This window comes from Mugil cephalus, chromosome 8 (genome assembly GCF_022458985.1).
Source record: "Mugil cephalus isolate CIBA_MC_2020 chromosome 8, CIBA_Mcephalus_1.1, whole genome shotgun sequence".
Classification (NCBI taxonomy): domain Eukaryota; kingdom Metazoa; phylum Chordata; class Actinopteri; order Mugiliformes; family Mugilidae; genus Mugil; species Mugil cephalus.
In genome coordinates this window covers 26,716,043-26,740,618 of record NC_061777.1, presented here as the reverse complement: position 1 = coordinate 26,740,618, position 24,576 = coordinate 26,716,043, and the positions used below count along the sequence as shown (strand labels likewise).

At 39.6% G+C, this 24,576-nt stretch overlaps 1 protein-coding gene across 1 annotated transcript; it reads left to right on the top strand.

Moving 5' to 3' along the window:
* The first annotated feature begins 28 nt into the window (after positions 1-28).
* Positions 29-24,230, top strand: jak2b (Janus kinase 2b). The gene is made up of 24 exons (XM_047593029.1): positions 29-589; positions 1,838-2,074; positions 2,707-2,830; positions 2,976-3,093; positions 8,472-8,617; positions 9,019-9,310; positions 9,606-9,725; positions 9,871-10,028; positions 11,004-11,115; positions 11,345-11,531; positions 13,277-13,401; positions 13,822-13,956; positions 14,194-14,281; positions 15,042-15,169; positions 15,322-15,460; positions 16,015-16,166; positions 17,209-17,359; positions 17,811-17,947; positions 18,452-18,641; positions 19,090-19,214; positions 19,313-19,485; positions 20,334-20,451; positions 22,379-22,492; positions 23,407-24,230. The coding sequence occupies exons 2-24, from the start codon at positions 1,852-1,854 to the stop codon at positions 23,512-23,514; spliced, it is 3,363 nt and encodes a 1,120-aa protein (XP_047448985.1). The 5' UTR covers positions 29-589; positions 1,838-1,851; the 3' UTR covers positions 23,515-24,230.
* Positions 24,231-24,576: the final 346 nt, after the last annotated feature.

The window sequence follows — 24,576 nt, the reverse complement described above, 5'->3', positions numbered from 1 at the left end:
AACGCAGCAATTAGCATGGTGGGAGAGGCTGGTGTGTTGACTCACTGGAAGCTTCGGCTGTAGCTGTAGCCACTACCGCTGCCACTGGTAAAGTAGCTAGCGACGTTGTCGGAGTTTCCCCCCAAGAGCTGTTTCAGTTGACAATATGTCAATAATGTAGCTCTCGTCGTAGTCACACGCTGCAATACAAGAAAGTGGCTGCCTGCACACGAATTACGTACCAGGCTGAGAAGAAAACGCGACGTGGTTAACCTAGCATTAGCTTAAGTTAGGAGATTGAGAAGATAAACGGCTGAAGTTCCAGTGGAGCGGGGTAAGATGGGGAAGGCTACGCTGACCAGAGGTAACGTTAGCCTACGTAGCAAGGTAGCCGACTGAGAGCGATCTGGCAGTATGAGCGATTTGAAATGGATTTCGTCCGCAAATGAACTATTATTATTTAACCGGCCAGCGGTTCGATAGTGAGCTGTTAAGAGCGAGGCGGCGGCGTGTGGCCGGAGCTGTGAAGCTCTCGGTCGTCCTGGCCGCAGCGCCGGCCTACGTAGCTAGCACATAGCTACCTAGCAGATCGTCTGGCTCATTCACCGTAGTAAGTATTTACACTCATTAAGGATTCGCTGACAGCTTCACCCACTTTAATCTTTAAAGGTATAGAACATCAAACTTCTGACGTGATTAGGTTCCTGATATGTAATTACACACTTGCACTTATACAGCATAGCTTTACCTAGTCTATCTATTGAAGCTATAGCTAACCGTGGCACGCAAGATCTCGGCCGTGATGAGTTTGTTTTGCTGCCAAGTTTGTGGTGTTGGGCTTGAACTGTTTGTTATTTACAAGCAGACGCCGCACTGGAAAAGTTCTCATTTTCATTTAGGTCGGGCTTGAATTCCCGGATGCTAGATCTTCCCCAGGCCAAAGTATAAAACAGATAATATGTGAGGATGGGAAATATTTTAATACTGATGAAAATCGAACGTGTTGGAATTTAGCAGCTGAAAGTACAGTTACTGACAAGATGGACTGTTTTTTTGCCAGACACTCTTTTGGTCAGAAGAATTTACTTAACACTCTGATGTCATGGATGCTATATCCTCTTTCTGTAGAAAAAGTCATGGCATCTAACTGCATTTAGTCTACTGAGTCTAAGCTCATCAACCATTAGACGACACATGATTAGTCAATATGCAGTTTACAGAAAAGTAAACCACACTAACTTGATGGTCCACCCATTGTTAAACTACTTAATCATCCAAAAAATGCATTTCCACTATTTTCAGTTCCTCAAATGTGAGAGTTTGTACTTTAGTGTCCTTTGTGTGTGTGAAATGAAAATCAGTGAGTGTTACAATTTCCTTGGGATCTAACATCTTATTTCTTGGACAATTCACAATTGTCAAATTAACAGGCACTGATGATGAATATTATTCACAGCTTTCCTATTTCTCTGGTGTCTAGATATTTTACAGCTTCGAATTGAGGTGAACCTCGTTAGGATTTTTTCTTTTAAATGCTGATTTAAGGTTCATCAGGAATAAAAATGTTAATACTTCCATTACAATGAAACGTCTGACTGTGTTTCATAACTCTCATGGAGAGTAGCCTATTTTTAAATTAGATTTACCAATTTTATAACCTTTCTCCAGACAATGGTTCCTCTGTACTGCAGCTTTATGTAATGCTTTTGATAACTGTTTATGCAACAGTTCATACCATGTAACTTTATCATGATATTAATACATCACACTTTACCACCAAAAAAAAAAAACACATTTATATATAAAAAAAAATGCAATTATCTTTTTATCTGATGTTTTGTATTTAACATGATTGAAGGACGCGTGTTGTTAATGGTCTCCCTGCCGGCCATGGACACTGTGACTGACACGTGCCCTGCCGTGCATCAGAATGGGGCCGCCAATCATGAACCTCCAGACCCAAGACCAGCCACTGCTGTTCTGAGGCTTCACTTCTACCACAGCAGTCAGGGAGCAGCCGAATGCAGCTTTCTCAGCTACCCACCTGGGGACTATGTGGTTGAGGAGCTGTGTATAGATGCAGCCAAAGCATGCAGTGAGTACCAAAGCTGTGCGAGCCTGTGTAATGCACCCTTATTTGTGCTCTAAGTTGCGGTGTCAGCCCCAAGATAAGGTTATCAAGAGGCCGCAGTGGGACCTGTCAGCAGAAACACTGTTTACTTGGTTGAACATCTTTCTGCTTTGTTTGCGGTTATCTTACCTTCTTTACTCTATTTATGGATAAATAAAACTATGGTAGCTTTGCTTCGCTTGGTGTTATTTTCTAGAGGTACAATCTATGAGCCAATAAAAGTGTGACTCTACTAATACACAGCAGGGCCATGCGAGGGGGGAGGGGGGGGGTGACTAGACTAGACTAGACTAGACCTGACTCACCTGCATGTTGCTGGAATGCCATGTTAGGTGTTTGATTATAAACCAAACACAACTGACATTTTAGACAATCTTTATTGACCTTTTTTTCACCCGTGTTGGTAGTAGAAACAGATCATTTTCATACATCTGTCCTGCAGCATAGTCCATTACAGTGAGTTCTCCATCGGAACTCCCTCTAAATGACACTACTGTAGCGTGTGTGTTCACTTAGTTTTCAAAATGTGCAACATAATGAAATGAGTAGCAAGATCACAGAACATAACGCAGTTTCTCATTCTTTGCTCTCTGTAGGTATATCGCCTCTGTACTGCAGCCTTTTTGGTCTTTTCCGAGAGCGGGACCGCTTGTGGTTCTCACCCAACCACATCTTTCAGCTTGATGAGTCGGCCTCTGAGGATGTGTTTTTCAGAATACGGTAGCATGCGTTATTTTGCTCCTGCTTTTCCCCTTAACTCTCTTTTCCAGATTAGAATTTAAACATCCTCGTGATGCTCTGCATTTTCTTGATTAGCTTTTATGGTTTTGAGGATTTGTAATGTAGAGCGGACCTTTTACCACAGATACTACTTCCCTGGCTGGTACAGTGGTGGTGCATCCCGGGCTTATCGATATGGTGTCACCAAAGGGATGGAGAGCCCTGTTCTTGATGACTTTGTGATGTCATACCTCTTCTCTCAGGTAAGCTTTTCCACTCTAAATTAAAAATAACAATAACGTGGGTCAGTTTAAAAGAAATATGCTATAGCACCATAAGATGCCTTGCTGTAGAGGTATTGTAGATTGGGCATCAGAGCACAAGCAGCTCATATCCTTGAGAAGTTCAGAGTTATCAGGTTGACACTGGTTACGTTTTATTTTCTTTCTTTGTGCTGTAAACATGAGGAGTGCTCAGGGAATGCAAGCAACTGGAACCAACTAGACAGCTGGCACCGTCAGTGGGTGTGGTGGTGGCTGCCATTGCCACTTGAAGTTAATGTTGCCACTTGCTTCCAAAAACACACATCTTATTGTGTACAAAATGTGTTTTATGGGTGCTCTCAAAGACTCTTTTTGTGTGGTCCATAAAAATGTCATCGGTGGCAGCCATGGTCCTGTCCTGTCTGTAAACAATTAGGTCTGCCTTTTTAAAGGAAATTTTCTTCATATTGAAGGGATCCAGTCAGGATGCCAGTAAAGCTAACTGACATGGCAAAGTAGGAAGCGTCTCCACACTATCCAAAATGGTGAGAAATGTAGGCAGAATATCATAGAAGAAGGTCTGATTATGGCTTAAGGTGAGACACACCAGGCAAAAACACAGTTTTTTCACCTACTGATCAATTTTGAGATTTAGTGCTATTTTGCTTCATTGACATATCTTCTATCAGACTAGTTAAGAAAATGATCAAAATGCACATCTAGGTGTTCATTTCACTACACTTCGTGTTGTTACCTCTAGTTTACGCATAAATGGCTAAGAGTCAGCTTTCTAAGCCGGTTTGTAGAACTGTGACTTTTGGCTCTACCCCTACATATGAGGTACCACTGTGAAGGTCATAATTTCCTGCAGAAGTCTGTCGGGTCCAAATGTGGTCATATCCTTTGTATTGGTAACCAAAAGTGAAAGTAGAAAGGTCGATCCAAAGCTAAACCCAAACTCTCATTGGTTGATGTTGATTTCTGACAACGTGATTCGTTCACAAGTGTCATGTGAATGAGTATTTTGCCAGTCTGTGTTAATCTGTGAGGGACATTTAAAAATGTTGTGAAGACTTCTCTAAGAAGATGATTATGGCTCAAATTAGCAAGATTTGTCATTTATCATTCAGAGCCTGATTTATATAACATTTTATCCTAAAACGTTGACAGTATTTGGTTATTTATGGGGAGATATCCAAAATCCCCTCTGTAAATACCTAGAAATCTACTATGTTAACAAAATGAAACAAGAATTTTGAACCTCATTTCAGCCATTATTCAGATTTCTGTTCTGGAAATCTAAGCAAATTATAATATACTTAGAAAAATATTGTATTTTTCTAAGTAATCAACAGGAGAAGTTTCATGGTGATATCTATGTTTTTACCCGATTTACCTGTAGAGGAGAGAACTTTAAGGTTTTGTAATGTGGAGTGGACACTTTGTCAGCATTGCCGTGATGAGGCTAGCAATATTTTTGTTCTTTCTTCTGTCAAGTAAAGAAAAGATTGAACCCATTCACGTGTTTCTTAGTATACAAGAAACAGACCTGAAACACGGACAACTGGTCCCAATAGCCTATTCTTTTAATTTTATGTCTCGCCACTCGGCTGCAGTGCTTCTGCCAGTGTAAATTTGCATTAGAGCTTGCATCCAATCATATTTCAGCCCTCATGTGTTGCTGGAGACAAAGAAATCTGCCTGGGCCTTCACAATTAAAACTGCAGGCAGCTGAAGCTGCACACAATGAAACACATTTAACCAATCACATTTGGAGTTGGTATTCTTAGGCTTCCTCTGAGACCTGCAGTAGTGTCAGCATTTCTGCATCCTGTGATTGGACGGTCAGAGAGCTCCTCCGTTTAAGCCAAGCCATTTGTTCATGTTTTCCTGTTGTTGTGAACTGCACAACCACATCGTGCCCGTTGACGTTTTGATGTTTATTTGTTGAACCCGTGATGGCAGAGGAAGGAGGAGAGGCTATCGATTTGGCTGGAGATCTTCTTAGAATGACATTTACACGGTAGACTTTGAAGGAAAAGATGGATAATGTGAGGAAAGGCCACCTAATCCCAGAGTTAGCTAGCCTGACCCGGCTGAGGAAAGTGTGTCTCTGCCACTTTCAGGGCAGTAACGATGCCATTTTCTTGAATTGGCACTGATGCTTTTGCTGGATTTGACGTATATGGCACTGAGGAAACGTTTTGAATTGAATTCTTCTAAGTGAGTTTCTTGCTTTAGTAATGAAATTCATCTCACTATATGAGATACCGTCTATGATGCAACGTCATGTTTTATTATGGATCTGTATGATGTGGGTGGTTTCTATAGCAGCATCATAATGATTGACGTATTAAAAGGTGTTTGAAGATTGGAGGGCATTGAAGATCTAGGTGTAAAATGCACAGATTACTAGCTATTGGAAGAATCTGTTTATAATCCCGTTTTCCTTCTTTAGTCAATGAGACTCTAAAAACCCATAGATGTCCAGAGACCCCAGGCTCAAAATGAGCGTGGGAGTGACTCTTTTTTTAGGACGTTAAAGACAGCATTTAAGCTACATTAAGTCCTCTTGTACGTTTTGTGTTTGCATAGGTCTATTTTTAATTTGTGTATTGACTATTAAGCTTGTGTTTTTGGTCTATTGAAAGCAGCACTTTCGTATGTTTTATCCTTTATTTATGATTAAATATCTGCATAGGAGCATAAAACAATCTGAAAGGGAGTTTTCCAGATAACCCACAGACAGCTCTGCATGCTCCCAGAAAAGAAGACTCTTGAATGACCACATTGTGCTACTTAAGTGCAAAGTATAGGTTAATGCAGGTAACTCAAGGCCGTAATATCTGTGTTGAACTCTGCATGAACTCAAGGATTATGTGGAATTATGGTAGTGGAAATCTGCCCTGGTGGCTCAGGGAAAGGCTAAAAGGGTGAAGGAAGCACCACTGCCGGGGTTATTTGAGCACATTGTATGTTTGCAGCCATTAAGCCATTACACATGGTCTCATTCACAGCGGACAGATGTTGTTTTTACCTTGTGATGGATATGTTGAATTTCTTGCGGTCTATTCGGGAACTGAGTTTCTGTGGTCATGATAAAGAAAGGCTGTTACGACTAGGACGGGAAAGTGTGTCTCTGTATTTGCCTTCGGATGTGAACAAAAACAACTAAATATTTGAAAAGGGATAGTGTGAAACTAGAATAAGTGTAAATCTGTTTGTTTTTTTGTTATTAAATAAAATGTTCTCTTTTAGAGAGTTGTATGTAGTGTAGTGTGCAATGGATCACCGAACTTTTTTTAGTCACAAGTCAGCAAAAAGGGACACCTAATAATACAGTTCCATGCATTACTTATAGTTCTTAAGGAACACTTAATGCAAGTGACTTTTGTGTGTGTGGTCTTAAATGAAAACAACATCCAACTTGTCCAATGTTTAAACTGAATGAGTACTAAGTTGTTATTTTTCCTAAATGATGCAGGAGGTTTTTCCGCTCCTCTGCTGGCCATGACTGCCACTGTCCGCTGCTTTTCACATGCCCTGTTCACGGAGCCGCTCTCCCTGTCTTTTCAGTACACTGTGACAGTCGGACTTCACAGTTAATCTACAGTTCACATGTGTGCAGAAGCATGTGGTAGTGGTTCACAGACTGACTGTACTGACCTTTACACCACTCCCTATAGCTGCACTAGAGCTCATAGCATGGGATCAAGACAAAAATCTAATCTTACCTTGTTGTTCTGCTCTGTTGGTTGAGTTAAAACAAAAATTACAAATACAATGTCATACTGAACGACAGGATGCCCATTCATTTGTGGGTTGTGGTAAACAGACATCCTGCATCATCAGTGCTACAAGGACCTGCAGGGGTAAACAAAACTAAGGTTTGTTGCAGTGACTGCAAACTCCTGCTTTAACTAAATGTGCTTCAAGTTATTTATCGCCTCTTTTGTGGTTGAAACGCACTTGAGAAGATGACAAATTACACTTTGTATATGTGCAGTTGTCATAAATAATGAGGAATGAAATGAACATTAAGGGGTCATGATCTGTTGATAAATGCATTTGAATTTTAGATGTCGTATTATGCTGTCACCTTTGCATTTCACTTTGCTTTGATTTAACACCATGAGCAAGCTACATCTCAGTGTACTTGGTTTGGTTCATACTTATATATAACAGTATGGCGACAGAAAAGAGCTGAATTAAATCAAAGCCAGTTGGTAACATTTCTCATGATTCACGCCTGGTCCATTTTTGTTAAACTTCCTTTGTGAAAATCTTTTCATAACTAGGCGAAATAGTTTTGCAACTTGATGTTTTAATTGTGTATATAGCATTATTATTATATAGTGTTTTACTATATGGTTTCTATATTGTATGTATGGTGTCGAGTGCCTGTGAAATTTGCCAGTTTGGGATGATCTCTCTCTCTCTCTCTGTCCCTGAATAAAATTGATTCAGTAAATTGTCTTAGTTTTGTATAACTTGTTATTTTTGCTGTGCCTTGAACCAATCAAAATAGTTTTTGGTCGTTTTTGTCTTTTTTTTGTTTTTCTCTGGACTTTTTTTTTTCTGTGTCGTTGGTCGTCGGCTGTGGAGTTCGGCGGAGCGGCCGTTGTATCCGGTGGTATGTTCCTGCTATCAACTGCTCGCACTGTCTGTGTCCCCTGAGCTGCCCAGAGTGAGGCCTAAGTGCTCTGGATGCCAGGCTGAGAATCCAGCTAAACCTCCAACCTCGGGTCTTTCCTCAAGGGGATCGTGAGGTCTTGGGCAGCGGGATTGATGGGCTGTGTGCGCTTTATAGAAGCCGCAGGGAGTGTGTCATGAGAAGTGCTTTGGAGATCTGGTTCATAGTTCACAGTACATCTGTGCCCGGATTCAGACTCTACGGGCGGACATGCTCCATTTGAATTTACATCCCTCCCTTACAAGTACAAGGAGACGCCATTCAACGCGATTGATGCCGCTGTTGCTATGCAACTGGTCAAACGGCCGAACACCTTGGACACTGTTTTTGCCATTTTGTATATAAGCCTAATGCTAATTCTGTAAATTTTTTACATAGTTTATTTTTCTTTTTCTTTAATTTGATCTCATTTGTTTTATCTTTCTTTTGTTTTTTGTGTTGGTTACTTTTATGTGCAAGGTACGGTGACAAAGTAATTTTCCTCGTGAATCATTAAAGTCTGTCCAAGTCTAAATACCCAGTGTATGCACACACAGTATAAAGAAATGTGTCATACTGTAATATGGGGAGGCTGTAGAGCTCTGAATACATAGATCAAAAGTGCACAGATCATTTACAGCCTTTATGCATCAAGTGTGGTCAGAAGGGAGAACCTGTAATAACAATTGTTATTGTTTGTGTGCAGTGGAGGAATGACTTTGTGAATGGCTTAGTGAAGATCCCCAACTCACATGAGACTCAGGAAGAGTGCCTTGGTATGGCTGTACTCGACATGACAAGAACAGCCAAGGAGAGACAGATGTCACCTCTGGACATCTACCACACTATAAGGTAATGTGAAGAAACTGATGTAATGATGTCATTTTATCTTTTATCTTTAGTTTGTTTTTGTTTTTTTTTTTGCATGTTTTGGTACACAACATATCAACAACATCTGCACAAGAAGCCCTTTGTCAAATACTGTTTAAAGTAGTCTGTTTTCAATGATGAAATATCTGATTAAACAATAAGTAATTAAAGTTTTTCACACTGCTTCTGGTTCTCCATACCCGTATCACAGTTTTTAAAACAAGCCTGTCTTCGTTGAATTTTCATTTAATTTTTGTTACATTCTAGATGTACGTTGTGTGTACATGGTTTCTTGTTTTATAAATGGCATATATGTATCTATATACATGGATTTAGGAGATCCAGCTTCTTGCTCATGCAAAAATCTGCTCAATCTTTTCCAGCTATAAGTCCTTTCTACCAAAGGACATGAGAGCTCAGATCCAGGGCTGTAATTTCTTGACACGTAAGCGAATCCGCTTTCGCTTCAAGCGCTTCATCCAGCAGTTCAGTCAGTGTCGGACCACAGCCCGGGATCTCAAGCTTAAGTACCTCATCAGCATGGAGTCCCTGGAGAAGGCCTTCTACACAGAGACTTTTCAGGTCAAGGACCCGTCCAACGGACAGTTAGCCATTCTGGTGGCAGCGGACACTGGTATACAGTGGTGTCGAGAAAAAATGAAGGATTCTGAACAGGTTAGTACTAGGAAAGCTTCCATTAAATTTGTGGCACACAAGTAGCCTTAACTTTCCAATTGTTGGGAGAAGTTAATAGACCCCTTTATGGCCTATGTTAGGTAGATGGATGGATGGATGGATCGAAGTCTACACAGGTGGTCTGTTCTGTTGTCTGTATCATATATATATATATATGTGTGTGTGTGTATGTGTCTGAGGCTCTATTAGCCTACTGCATATGTGAAAATAATTACTGTTTAAGTGAAATAGTTTTGTAATAAAAATAATTTATTTTGTTATGCTGTTTTGCCAGGAGCTGCAGACCTTGTGTGACTTCCCTGATGTCACTGACATCAGCATCAAGCAGGCCAGCAAAGAGGGCACGACAGAGAGCCGGGTGGTGACCATGAACAAGCAAGATGGCAAGAATCTGGTAACTTCACCGTTGAACTCTCCATTATCTCACCACAGCAGTGCTTTTTCATAACGAAAGATGCATTTTGTTTGGGTCTAAAAGAATTATGAGCATGTGTTCTGTGCTGTTTGTTTTATATTTTTATTTGTTTCATACATCTCAGGAGCTGGAGTTCCCCAGTCTGCTTGAAGCCCTCTCTTTTGTGTCCCTCATTGATGGCTACTATCGACTGACCACGGATGCACATCACTACCTTTGTAAAGAAGTGGCTCCTCCAAGGCTTGTTGAGGCCATATCTTCTCATTGCCATGGACCCATTTCGTAAGTGAATGATCACTTTTGTCTCTGAAAAAAAAGTTTGTATGTGTGGTTTGTTTCTCCTCTTCTGGTGGTCACTAATCCATGAAGTAAATGATTTATTGAGGATGGTAGGTTACAGCCAGGGAACTTCTGGGCAGACCAAGTCATTTTTATTTATGTTTGAGATAAAACCAACAATGGTTTCCAGCAAATAGAGGAAGTTTTAACAAACAGGCAAGCAGAGCGAGAAGAGCTATCTTGTTTTTCTCAATTTTTCTGACCTTTCAAGTATAAATGGCTCATGTTATGTTGGCGATTTACAACAGCTGGTGAAAATTCTGTGTGTGATGAAATAAATAAAATTGAAAATTGAATGAAGTCTGGGTCTTTGGTTACAATTTGCTTTACAGTTGGTTGAAAGAATGAGGGATTTGGCAGAGGTAATACTGTCATAGATACACCTGTCAAAGATGAATAAATCTCATTTGTGCATTTTAAGGATTGAGACTATGGAGGCATAGTCCAAGGATGTTGTTGATTGATAACAGCGTGGAGCACATTTGCCCCCTTGTGCTTTGGTATAAAATGAAATTGATTAGTTAGTCTTGGTCCTGACTTTGCTTTATTTGGATGTTCACAAGATTTTTATTTTTTTAAGTTTGTTGTAAATTTATCATTTTTGTTCCTATTGTAGAACAGATCAATTTGCTTTGCTGAGAATTGCATTTCACTCTGATTTAAATGAATCCTGATTCAATTTGTGGACTCTTAAGTTCACTAAAACTTTCCATAACTGACAAGTAACTGTTGCACCTTCTTCAAAACGAGTAGTTCAAGGGTTCGGTAGTAGTAGTAGTAGTAGTATTAGTTGTCATTTACATAGATTTTTACTAGAAGTCTGTTCAGCCACAATTTACACTGATGGTTGGTTTGTAAATCCTGTTCTGTCCTGTAATATTTTCCTGACCACACCACCCTTTGTAATGTTGGTTTCAGAATGGAGTTTGCTGTCAACTGGCTTCAGAAGTGTGGAAACAAGCTGGGGTTGTATATATTGAGATGTAGCCCTAAAGACTTCAACAAATTTTTTCTGACTTTCCCTGTTGAGGTAGGTGTCATTCAGCTGTGGAAGATCATCACTGAATGTCAGTTCCAGCATGAAATATCAGTATCATTACGTGCTTTAACATTGTAGCTACATTTTTAAGCATTCTCTGATGAGTTGAAGAAATGTTTTGAAGGCAAACGACCTACAGAATATCAGCAAGGTGGTCATAATGTTATGCCTGATTGGTGTATGTACTTCTATGTACTGAGATCCCCTCTCTGTCTGCTAGGTGTATGATTCTGTAGAATACAAACATTGCCAGATAACCAGGTCTGCCAATGGAGAGTTCAACCTCAGTGGAACCAAAAGGAACTTCAGCAGCCTACAGGAACTGCTCAGCTGCTACCAAAAGGAAACTGTGCGCTCAGACAGCATCATTTTTCAATTCAGCAAGTGCTGTCCTCCTAAATCCAAAGGTAAAACTAACACAACCTGAAATTTTAGCATCACAACATTTTGTGATGTTAAGTTGGGATGCACCGATCCGATATTTGTATCGGTATTTGTACCGACATCGAAGAAAATTCTAGATCGGGTATCGGTGACAATGAGCCGATCCATATCAGTAATGGATGTTTAATTCGCATTTGCACTAAACTATACTAAGAGCTGATTGGTATTTATTTTGAAAGCCTACTAACCAAGTTAGTGAAGCTATTGTTTTTTTCTCAATTTCACCTCCTTTATTTATTATCTAATATTTATTTTGTTTTTCATTGGATTTTGAATCCCTAATTGCACTGACTGAACCAGTTCCACTTGTTATATTTTATTGGTTAAGATTGTTTTACTGGTGCACAATTATTAAATAAATAAGCCATTTAGTACATTTATATCTGTTTATTTGTTTTTTTAAAAAAATAGGAAAGAAATGTTTAATTCAAGTCTGATGTTGCCTTGCACAAAAGAATGATCCCAGTCTTTTCCACACAATGAAACTTACCGTTTGTTACAATAATTCCACGCTGTTTTTTTTTTTTTTTTTTGTTTTTTTGTTTTTTTTTTTGTATCGGTATTGTACCGATACTAAACGTCAGACATCGGTATCGGTGGTAAAAAAGGCAGATCGGTGCATCCCTACTGTTAAGTCTGAATGGCACAAATGATGACTGGAATGTGGAATATAAGTAGATGTTTATTTATTTACGCATTAATTAGGTTGTGTGTGTGTGTTGGCATTCACAAGCAAGGTAATTGAGCTGGTGTCTGTACGTCAGTAAGGGCACACATCTCATTTCATAGCAGCTTGTTGAGTTTGTTAGCTTGCCCCAGCTGTTACATCCATTTACTAAACTAACTTTGCTCCCTTAGCATCCTGCTATTGACAAGTTATCAGGTCATGATTGTTTTTGGGTGTTATGGTCTTTTACTTAAGAGAGTAACATACTGTTGGTTCAGCTGAGCTGACAACAGGCCTCATTCACCACTGAGTGGTGTGTTAGTCTTGTTTCTGGATCTTTCTTCTGACCTGTTTACTTCAGTTAGTCTGCATTTGTCTTGGTTAACATGACTTGTGGTCAGTTTTACATTCTCCTGTCCATAAAATTTCAAACAAATTCAAGAAAAGACTTGTCAGAATACACTGGAACAGCATTGCCTAGCCATTACTTGCATTCTTTAGTCTCTAAATTAGTTAATTTTTTTTTTTATGTTGAAGAGTTAAAAAGCTTGTTAAAGCAGATAGTCTGTCATTGCAGAGATGTTTCACACTTTCAAGAAAATATCAGTTTACCTCTACAAGTTAAATCTTGTATGTTTCTAACTTCGTGCTTATTATTTTCTGTAGTTTTTGCATTAGCCAATCACTAAGGCTGTGTTCAGACTGCAGGCAAATCCAATTTGTTTCTCAAATCAGATCATTAGGACAGTCTGTGCACTGTTTTGCAAGTGATTGGATTTGTGTGCCCAGCCATCACCTGCCTATCTGCTTGGGTTGCTGCGGTAATGACGTAGGCATCAGTAACTATGCAGCTATACTTTAAGTTGTCTTGTTCTGGTAGGTCTCTTTCAGCTTTGCCTGTATCAAAATGTTCTCCAGCCTGTCCTTTCATAGTACTCTGTGTGCGTGGATGCTACTGTAGTATCCTCTGGAAACTTAAGAAACTATGCATTTGGTATAAAATTAAGCAGTGTGTTTTTTTTTTTCTCTTTTCACCAATAGAAAAGTCCTGCCTTCTCGTGTGTAGGAGCAACAAAGGCTCAGAAGTGCCTCTCTCTCCATCACTACATCGACACAACATTAGTCAGATGGTGTTTCACAAGATCAGGAAAGAGGATCTGGAATTTGTAAGCTTAGTTTGCATTTTCAGAGCTATGACATGTACTTCCTCATACAGCCAGTCATTCTGTGTGTGTATTAGATTTCAGCCTTATTGATCTCAGTAATACATTTCTGGAAGATGTATACTCAGTGCCCAGTTTAGGTACGGACACTACTGAAAAGTATGTTCTGTTTTAATACAACATGTAGCAGATGGCGAATAACATTTATTTCAGTTTAACTGCACATCAAGCTACATCATCCAAAATGATGACCTAGTTGAATGACCACCTTTCTGTTGCTGTTTTAACATCAACCAAACATTAGAACAGTCGTAAAGGGTTTATACTTTCCATTTCAAATGAATTCAGCCTCTGAATTAATCAGGTTAACCACTCATCAAGGGTTAGATTTTAAGGTTTACACAATAATGATCTTCCTGTCAGATGGAGAGTCTTGGTCAAGGGACATTTACCAAGATCTTCAAAGGGGTCCGGAAGGAGCTCGGAGATTATGGACTTGTGCATCAAACAGAAGTTGTCATGAAAGTCCTTGACCAGTCCCACAGGAGTTACTCTGAGGTATGTGTCACTTAAACTATGCAAAAAGTATTCCTATTAGATGGACATTTGCAATTGCATGCAAATGTTTGGACACATCTGTGCTAAGTGCATACTGTGTTTTGTTGATGGGTGAAATGAAACAAACTAAAGACTATCACTGTAAAAACAATAGCTAATACATCCTACAACAATGTCTTTTTATTTCATATAATTGTATTTTTTGTCCATTAAAAAAGGTTTTGTCTTGTTCTACAGTCTTTCTTTGAAGCTGCCAGCATGATGAGCCAGTTGTCCCATAAACACCTCATCCTGAACTATGGTGTTTGTGTCTGCGAAGAAGAGAGTAAGTATGTTTTGGACGGACATACAGACAGTTTGACATTATGGTCTTACGATGTCACCTCACTGCACCATGCTTAGCTGTAATCTTGCCTAGCCGCTATCAGCCAGAGGCTCAAAGCAGCGATCCTAGCATGAGCACGGTGGGACATTCTTAGGAGGATTACAATACCCCGCCTCAGAAACCCTTTGACCTGCTTCGCGCTCTCTTGACCTCAGAAGACTTCTGCTAATGCACAATACACTGTGGATACTTGCCAAGGCTGTGCTGCACATGCATTTACTGCATTCTGTCTGGATTATCAGAATTCAGTGGAGATATACTACATGTAACAACATAGCTGTTTTCTTGTTTTATCTCAAGTTTAAGAACATGAGGTTCCCATGTTTATTTTACTTTGAGAAATCCATTGCAGAAGTTTAGGAGGTGCTACTTTAGGCCAGCATTAGGCAGTTTTGAACATAATCATCCAACTTAACCATAACATTTTATTTTCTTTGCTTTTCTTGTCAGATAAATAAGAAACAATAACAAAACAAATTTGATCTGAAATGGACAACACCTGATGACTGAATGGTGTTTAAAAGAAATATTTTACTACCGTAAATAGATACGTTTACAGTGGAAGATTATTTAAAATATCAGTCTCAATACCATTGTTTTAAAAAGTTAATGTTTTTTCCAGAGTTTATATGGGAGTATGGGATCTCTCAAAGTCATTTAATGGTTTCTAATTTCAAATGTGATTTTATTTTTATGTCAGACATCATGGTGCAGGAGTATGTGAAATTTGGCTCATTGGACATCTACTTGAAGAAGAACAAGAACTCCATAAACATTCTGTGGAAGCTTGAAGTGGCGAAGCAGCTGGCCTGGGCCATGAACTTCCTGGTACGAATCCACATTCTGTCAGATAAACTGTGTACTTGAGCTTGTTCAACAGAATTAAACAGGCGTTAACTTGTAGAACAGGAGTAGTGATTTATTTTGTTGATGTTGGTAAAAGATAATGCAGTACAAGGCTATTTTTTCTATACCTGCAGGAAGAGAAGCATCTTGTCCACGGAAATGTGTGTGCAAAAAATGTTCTTCTGATTAGAGAGGAGGACCAGAGGACTGGGAACCCTCCTTTCATCAAACTAAGTGATCCTGGCATCAACGTCACTGTCCTGCCCAAAGAAAGTGAGTTTTTATTTATGCTCAGCTAAATAGCAATAACCCTTTTTTAACAGCAGATGGCGGTACATAGCTGTATAACATGCATGTGATTGCAATTAGATACTACTTTTACTCCTTTGTGTTGTGCTAAAGTTACAAAAACAGAGGTAAATTGAGTAAAATGCTCCACGTATTCCCTATTTTGTGTAAATATTTTTCGTGGTTATCAGTGAAGTTGTGTGAGATACATCATGGGGGTGAATTCAATTACTGTATTAATTATGATGGTCAACGTGTGGTGGTGTTTAGTTCAATGAGCAGAGCGTCCGCCCCATGTGTTGAGGCTACAGTCCTCATTGTAGGTGCCCCCGTTTCGAATCCCGCACCAGGCGGCCTTCCCTGCGTGTCGTTCCCCCCTCTCTGCATCCCCATTTCCAGTGTCTTTATATACTGTCGCTTTCATTAAAGGCTAAAAAGCCCATAAAATATACTTTAGAACTATAACAGTCAACTAGTAAATTACCTGAAAATCAGGAATTTATGAGCATTGTGGATGAGTTGTTTTTGTTTGTGATCAGTCCTGATTGAGAGGATCCCTTGGGTGGCCCCTGAATGTATTGAGGATGCTGCCAAACTGAGCCTGGCCGCAGACAAGTGGAGCTTTGGCACCACACTGTGGGAAATCTGCAGTGGTGGGGAGAAACCTTTAGCCACGCTGGACAACTCAAAGGTAGGTCATCGGCTTTGTATCAAGGTATATACACGATCAGCCACACCATTATGACCGGACAGGAGAAGTAAATAACATTGATCATCCGGGAAATATTTGGATTTATATGGATGTTACTTACGGCGTATTCACCCCAGGCTCGTTTAGTCCGCTTGAAACAGACTTTTTCTCTGGTGTGGACCTTTTGGATAGGTGTGAATACAAATCAGCGGACTCTGGTGCGGACCAAACAAGTGAACCGAGCTCAGACTCAGTTCACTTGTTTGGTCCGTACCAGAGTCCATAACGAACCCTGGTACGCTTAGTTTGTCCTGTGAATGCGATCTGAACCTTTTCCGAACCAAATGCAACATCTGAGCACCTTTTTGCATTAAACAGACTTCCATTTATAACAATTCACCATACACACAAGGGGGATCTTTTCAGGACGACAATACATATAAATACCTTTTAATGTAATTAATATCTTACAGAAAAACTGACCCCGCCTTTGAAACCACCAATACAGCACACAAAAACCTGACATAAGTATCCTGCATTTAATTAACAGAAATAATGTCCTTTTTTACATTATGTAAATTCAGAATAATTCCAAATGTAACGAAAAAACTTAAAGTTGCCCCATTCAACCCGCTCTTAAATGTTTAATGTAGGAAAACGCAATATTTGGAAGGTGGTCATAATGTTATGCATGATTGCTGTACGTAATATAGGATAATGTCACTGCATCATGTTATGAGTGGTATGAGTGTACTGCCACTTGGTATCTCACAGTTCATCATTCAGAAATAATTGTTGATATACCTTGGTGTTCTCTACTATTCCATTTCCAGTCAATTATCTATACTGACTAAGTAGTAGAAGTTATCAATCTGCTCAGATGAAGATACATTTGTGGTCATATAGGCATCTGTTTCTACAATGTCAGTATTAAGAAATTTGCTCTGCTTGGACACTTGCCTGACACCTCTGAACTGGCATCAACATTGGATGTTGTTAACACATGGGATTTTTTTTTTATACCCTCTGTTTTGTGTCCCAGAAAATTCTGTTCTACGAGGATCACCACCAGCTTCCTGCACCAAAGTGGACTGAGCTGGCCAATCTGATTACCAGCTGCATGGACTATGAGCCCACATTCAGGCCAACATTTCGTGCAGTTATCCGTGACCTCCACAGCCTCTTCACACCAGGTTGGTGTCTACCCCTCACCAGACAAATGGGCCTTACCTGTATCTCAACAGGATCAAGAATCTAGGTCACACTGGCATGGAATCTCAAATGTTGTCAAATCCTGCCTGCTAGTATACTTAGTGTTTTCAGAAACATGTCAGTGATTTCTGTTTTTAGGGGGCAATTATCAGCTGCTTCTGGGAATGTGGTTGTGAGAGAATATTTTCTTGTGGAGTTTATCAATTCCTTTCATTTGTACTTAACACACACATAATTAGCTTAGTTTAGGGACCAGAGTCCTCAGTGCCGAAGAGACTTAAGGATCCATTTCTTCACATCTGAAAATGCTGTAACAAAGTAACTGTCATTCTTTCAGGAGATGTTCAGTTATCCTGATAGATTTAGATATATAGAAATTCATAGATGTCCTGTTATTTCTTGAATGTTCATAAATTCTGTTTGTGTTCCCAGACTATGAGTTAATCGTAGACAGTGACATCCTGCCAAACAGGACAGCAGGCTGTGGCTGGGCAACCAGTGGTTTTGAGAATCAGGAGCCAGCTCAGTTTGAAGAGAGGCACCTCATATTCTTACAACTGCTGGGAAAGGTATGAAGAAGTCTTTGGATGCTGTCTTAAATGCTAGGATCAAGTGTTTTTTTTAGTGAGGGTTTTCTTGTCAGTGTGTTTGCCAGGGTTTCTGAAGCACGTGTTGTCTCTTAGGTTGATTATATCTTTCATCCGTAGGCTCTTGTGGTTTTATATCTACATTTATTATTAATTTAGATGGTAACATTATATCTCTTAGTGTCCTTTTGAAGCTCAGGCAAGAGGCGGCTGTGGCTCAGTAGGTTGCCTTGAGCAAGACACTGAACCCCAGTTGCTCCCAGTGCAACTGGCACTAGTGTGTGAATGTGTGTGTGCTTCTGTTAGCGAATGTGTGGATGTGTCTCTGACTGTAAAAGTGCTTTGAGTAGTTAGAAAAGTGCTATATAAAAGCAAGACCATTTACCATTTAGTCTGTACCTCACTGTTTGTTTGCAAGGAACTGACACAAAATATAATGTCAAACTATGATTTAAAATGGTGGCTCACTTGAAACTTCTCTTTAAGGGAAACTTTGGCAGTGTGGAGATGTGTCGTTATGACCCACTTCAGGACAACACAGGAGAGGTTGTGGCTGTGAAGAAACTCCAGCACAGCACTGCAGAGCACATACGAGACTTCGAACGGGAGATCGAGATCCTAAAATCTCTCCAGCATGAGAACATTGTCAAGTACAAGGGTGTTTGTTACAGTGCAGGTACTTCCCATTACCATTTCAGTGACTTTGTTTTAGCAACTGGATCTTTTGCACTAGCTGAGTTTAAACTTTCATTGGTTAACTCCTTACAACGAACAAAAGAAGTCTGCTTTGTATGACTTAGACTTGACCAAGGAAATTACTTGGTCATAGTAGCTTCGTTGCACATAAAAGAAACATTCTTAAAAACATGAAAAGAAACATGAAATAAAATAAGATTAGCTAACAGATCAGGAATCTTAGACAGTATCTATGAAAGTGTACCTACTGTATATACAGTAATATATATCTAGGTACTCTAAGATATCATTGTTTGCTGTTATTATCTGGTGTTAATGGAATCACCAAACTTGATGTTAGTTCATTCATCCATAGTTAATTATCAATTAGCTGAATCAGCTAGGATCATTCTAGTATTCTGGTATCACTTCTTTTTTGCTCCCTTCAGGTCGCCGAAATCTCCGTCTCATCATGGAATATCTTCCCTTTGGAAGTCTGCGAGATTACCTCATGAAAAACAAGGAGCGGATTGACCACAAGAAGCTCGTGCATTACACCTCTCAGATCTGCAAGGTACTGGAGCCTGGCCTGTTTATCATGTGTTTTTCTAGAGCTTCCAACCACCTGAGATAGTGACAGATATTATTGTGTTTTTCTCTTCGTTTGCACAGGGTATGGAGTACCTGTCAACTAAGAGGTACATCCACAGAGACCTGGCAACACGAAATATCCTTGTGGAAAGTGAGCTGAGAGTGAAAATCGGGGATTTCGGCCTCACCAAGGTTCTGCCTCAGGACAAAGAGTACTACATGGTCAAAGAGCCGGGAGAGAGCCCCATATTCTGGTCAGACATACTGTTACATATTCTTGGTTTGTTTATTTAACTGCAATCAGAATTGTATTCTCTATATTATGGAAGCCTCTGACTTTTCTTATTATGTTATTATGTTTTCTTATGATGTTGGTGGATGTTCATCTTAAATGTGGAGCTTCAAACAATGAGGCAAACATACATATGTATATGTTATCCCAGGCTTCTGACTGCTCTAAACACACTTTTGATCTTACCATTGGGCTGAGCCCATGTTATATCATCATAGATTTCTATAGATGGTCCTACGTTTGAGTCACAGGACTCACACAAATGTATGTCTATATGAGAAGTATTATAAGCATTAAATGTTCCCAGCACTTACTTACACCCCTATGATGTCATGTAACGAGTAATATTTAGCAGTCAGAGATGTCCTGCTGCAATCTTTGTTGCTTTGGATGTTCTGCCTTATACATGTCTGGATGGATCTGTTATGTTGCTGTTTCCAGTCAAGAATGATAAATAGTGTTACTTAAGAGATTTACAGCATTAAGAATGTGGTGCTCACAAGCAAAGTCTGTTAATCACAATGAAGTGGTGTTCTAGGCTGCATAAAGACCAGTATAAGATAAAAACTGTCAATCTGTGACAAAGCTGTTCTTTCTAGCTCTGCATTTTAATTCTTGGATTCTACTAGAAGTACAATAGGTAAAGTGGTATTGCTTGTCAGTTCTCTTCAGTATTTCATTTTTTTTATTATGTATTTATTTGCAATGATAGTGGTTAGAATTCAGAGTTTGATATGAGTCCTAGTGTTGAGGTTGCCTTTCAGACAGATAGAGGTTGAACAGTCAGTCACTTGGTGTGGTGTTTTGTAGGTATGCCCCTGAGTCGCTGACTGAGAGCAAGTTCTCTGTGGCGTCAGATGTCTGGAGCTTTGGAGTGGTGCTCTATGAGCTCTTCACCCATAGTGACAAGAACTGTAGCCCTCCCGCAGTAAGTGGAAAAACACACTCTGACTTTTCACTCTTTAGCTTTCATTTTGATTTCTAATTCATAACATTTCGAACTAAATGTTTGTTTACAGTGTTACTCACCAAAATGAATTGTGTCCATCCTTGAATACGTGTTCCCATTTTTCACACCTTTCGAACCTGCTTTGTTTGTGTCCATTTCTTCTTCTTTCTTTCGTTGTTGGGTATTTTTTTCTGTGTAGTGCAACAGTGCTACTAACTGACTCCAAAGGTTGCTGTTCGGTTGATTTATACTGTGTGTCTGTGGTAGAGGGTAACATCGTACTGTATCCAGACCTCAAAGAACTTTCCTGATTTGAACCCACATTCAGTGGTTGCTCTAATTTAAAATAAATAAATAAATTAAAACCCTGACAACAGTTAAGTGATTATTAGACTGCTGCAGAGGGAAAAGATTATTTTGCATCCCTTTATCAGAATCATCATGTCGCAGTGTGCACTAGTTTTTATATGTCACCTTTCTACCTTTTGTTACTCAAAGCGCTTTACAGTCACAAACACATGTAACCATTTGCTCACACAAGCACACACACTCATCTGAAAAGGCACCTACTATCGTTAGCAGAGGAACTGTACAAATCCTCTAAGCTGACCTCAGCAGCAGTCAGTTAACAGCTTCACTAAACAGCAAGGTGATGCACAGCAGCACTTTGTGAATTTCATTGTCTTCATTGTTTCATTGACCTTCAGCTGTTGCTGTACAGGAAAAGGATTCAGAGAAATACTGCATTTTTTAACTGCCTACACTATGCTGGAGAGTACTCTTAAATGCTTTTTCATTCAGATATTGATGCTATCCAATTTATACAGACTATACATATCTGCAGTGTATCGTATGGACTGCATGAGCTGTCTGGTCTCAGCATATGTATTCATGTCTAGAATATATATACATGCTTTTATTAGTGATGGTATCAGTGTCTGTGTGAAGTTTCAAAAAAAATGCAACCCCTTGTGTGTTGCATTCTTTAAATTTCTCCAACTTCTCTGCGTATATTCTGACCAGGGCGTTTAGCCCTTGTAGTACGGTGAGGCTGATGTAAGATGACACACTTTGCTACACCTGAAATGAGACCTTGTGACTCACTGGCTGCGTTTCCATCACCCCTAGAGATGCACAAAAACTGGTATTGGGAACGCCTGCATTTGGAAAAACCTCTCAAATATTGCTAAAACAATTTTACACTCTCATGAGGTGTTTTTTCAGACGTATCTTAATAGAAGTGTATGCATTACTTCGTCACTGGTGTCACCAGAGATGACACAAGGTGTCATGTGACCAGTTCATTTGAAGTCCATCTTCCTCAAAGTGAAGTCTTATGTGACGAGGATTTAAAATTTGTAAGGTAATTTGTGGTGTAATGTTGTAACATGGATGATTCGCATGGAATAAGATCACAGATGACCTCTGTGATTATTACAAATTACCAGAGGTCCCCAGGTAAAACTAGTGCTGCGCTAATAGAGTGAGAATTATGGGATGTTGGAAGATGAGACTTTATGAGAGTTACATCTTTCAGTGCGAACACATACAAAACTCAATTGTACTTTTTCAAAATTTCAGAAATATCACTTCTATTTTGCTGCACATTTCAATTTGTCTTTCAATTCAGTGCAATTCACTTTTTTTAAAGAGCATCAATAATAATCACATGTATCTAGACACTTTACAGAAAGCAGAAACCCACAGAGAAAAGCAATGGTGGTAATAATTGTCCCAATAAAAGCAGACCATGAAGTACTGTTCATTAAGTGGTTTTGAATTAATTTTGTATGGAAGCATTTATTTTCTTTCTCTAGAGATCTCTTTTATCCCGTTTTCTCAGTCTATCTACATTCCACCATTACTGTTTGGCTCATATACCTCATATACTTCTCTTCCTGCTCAGGTTTTTATGTCCATGATGGGGAACGACAAGGAGGGGCAGTTAATTGTCTATCACCTCATTGAGCTCCTCAAATCAGGCAGCAGGCTTCCTCAACCCCTGGGCTGTCCTACAGAGGTAGGAGCTGACTCTTATGATTTCATTTTAATTTTTTGTATGCTGGCTTTTATTTTTGCGTATGCAACATTATTAAACATTTTAACTGAAGTGACAAACTTGTTAACTGTTTCATCAACAAACTAAAAACTAAAATACCTCCTGATAAACAACAGGATGAGGAGAAGCAGCATCAGACTCACTGTCCACTGTTTACCTCACAGCTTTCTAGTGCATTTAAATGTGTAATGATGACGTTGTCGATGCAATGACATATGAGAGGGAGGAAAAAACAGACATGCAGCTCTCACAGCAGGAGGTCTGACCTGGGACTGCTGGCAGTGTGTTAGCCCTGTGATAGACCCGGGTCTGAAAAATCCTGTGTCAATCTGCTATTTTCGATGTGAAAGCTGTATGTGTCTGGCTGCTGTTGGCTGCTGTAGCCTAGTTTGATCCCCACTATGTCCATGGCTTCACTTTAAGGGGTTAAATATTCCTGGTATGTATACAGGGAATTCTATTGGATTTAGCAGCCTGTGCAGCTCATATACAGGAATACTAAACGCTGTTGAGGAGTGGCAGTCTATGGACAAATTTATGTAATTTATGTAAATGTGATTCATAGTAAATTTTTGTCTTTCAAATTAAGTTTGTAAAGTATGTATAAGGGGGAAGCAGCCTTAGAGGAGGGCAGGGAGTGAATGTAGAGAATAGAAAGTCATGAGAAGACATGTTTCGGGAGCAATAAGCAGAGCACAACACAAGCACAATGATGTTTGAGACGTGCAAAAATATTTTCAATTCATTGTGAGACTGTGGTGGAGAAAATAGACCCTGACGGGTCACCGTAGTAATAACATTGTACGGGAAACACTGATTTTGTTTTGAAACATTTTGTTTAAAACTACTGTTTCCCTCCTTCATCTTTTTCTCAGATGCATGAGATCATGGAGGAGTGCTGGGACAAAGACCCCAGCTTGCGTCCTTCTTTCAACGAGCTGGCCCTGCGTGTCGACCTGTTCAGGGACAGTAAGGAGTTCTGAGATCACCTGAAGTGCCCTGCTCCTCTTCAACCAAGACGCTCTTAATTTCTTAATATCGTTGCCCTCTTTGTGGCAAAGGGCCAAAGCCAGGCCCTTCTCCCACTGGATGCCAGCATGTGGTAACTCTGTAACTGGAAGACAGATGATTCAGAACGGGGACCTGCTCAAAGACTGCTGCCATGGTCCCTTTAAGCAAGGCACTCACCCTCATTTTCAATAGTGAAGTGGCTGAGTGATCATTGATGGGACTTTTGGAGGTGATGTTGAAAAAGAAGAGCGAATGTTTGTGTTTGGTCAAAGTTTTAAAAGGACTTTGCATAGACTGGGACTATACTGTTGCCAGACCTAAAGCTAGAGATATTTGTGAGCGAGTGAGTGAGTGAGCGAGTGAGTGAGTGAGTGAGTGAGTGAGCGAGCGAGCGAGTGAGTGAGCAAGCGAGCTAGCGGGACTAGCTCTTGCCATCTCCTTGTCTCAACAAGAGTGACGGACTAATGTAGTGTTTTCTATGTGTGTATATAACCGACAATATATTTGTGTAAATATGTCCAGAAATTTTTTAATTTTATAAAATGAAAATATAGTAAATACAGTATTTGAACTGCCAGCAAGATGTCATTTTAAATGAAGTCCACACTAAGGTGATTTCAAAAATCTGTTATGGTTTATGTCTTCAATGTGAGAGGTGGCGTGAATATTAAAGAAAGGTTTAATTCAAGTACATATCTCCTAAGAAAGTTCTTGTGATCTACTGCTTTTAAACTCCCATGTTTCCGTATAAATTCTGGCTCCAATATGACCATTCTAGAGTGACATACTAAAAACAGTGAAAAAGCAAAATGGTGTTGAATTCTAAATGATTAACTCTGGAATATCTTTTAAATGTGGTATGCCGTTCATGCGATATGTAGGTTAAGCTGTACTCCACATACCACTGTAGTGTAGCGGAAACCATTTTTAACCTCCTCAGCCACTATGCCAACCAAAACGGATTACACAACTGCAGTAACAGGAGATGAGGAACCAAAGAGGACACGCTTTAACCTTTAGGTCGCGCTTTAGAG

What these genes read in the sequence shown, in the direction of transcription:
- jak2b (XM_047593029.1), top strand. Translation starts at nt 1,852, where the DNA reads ATGGTCTCCCTGCCGGCCATGGACACTGTGACTGACACGTGCCCTGCC. An exon ending in CATTGCCATGGACCCATTTC is followed by an intron (nt 10,029 to 11,003) that starts GTAAGTGAATGA and finishes TGTTGGTTTCAG; the next exon opens with AATGGAGTTTGCTGTCAACT. An exon ending in AGAACTGTAGCCCTCCCGCA is followed by an intron (nt 20,452 to 22,378) that starts GTAAGTGGAAAA and finishes CTTCCTGCTCAG; the next exon opens with GTTTTTATGTCCATGATGGG.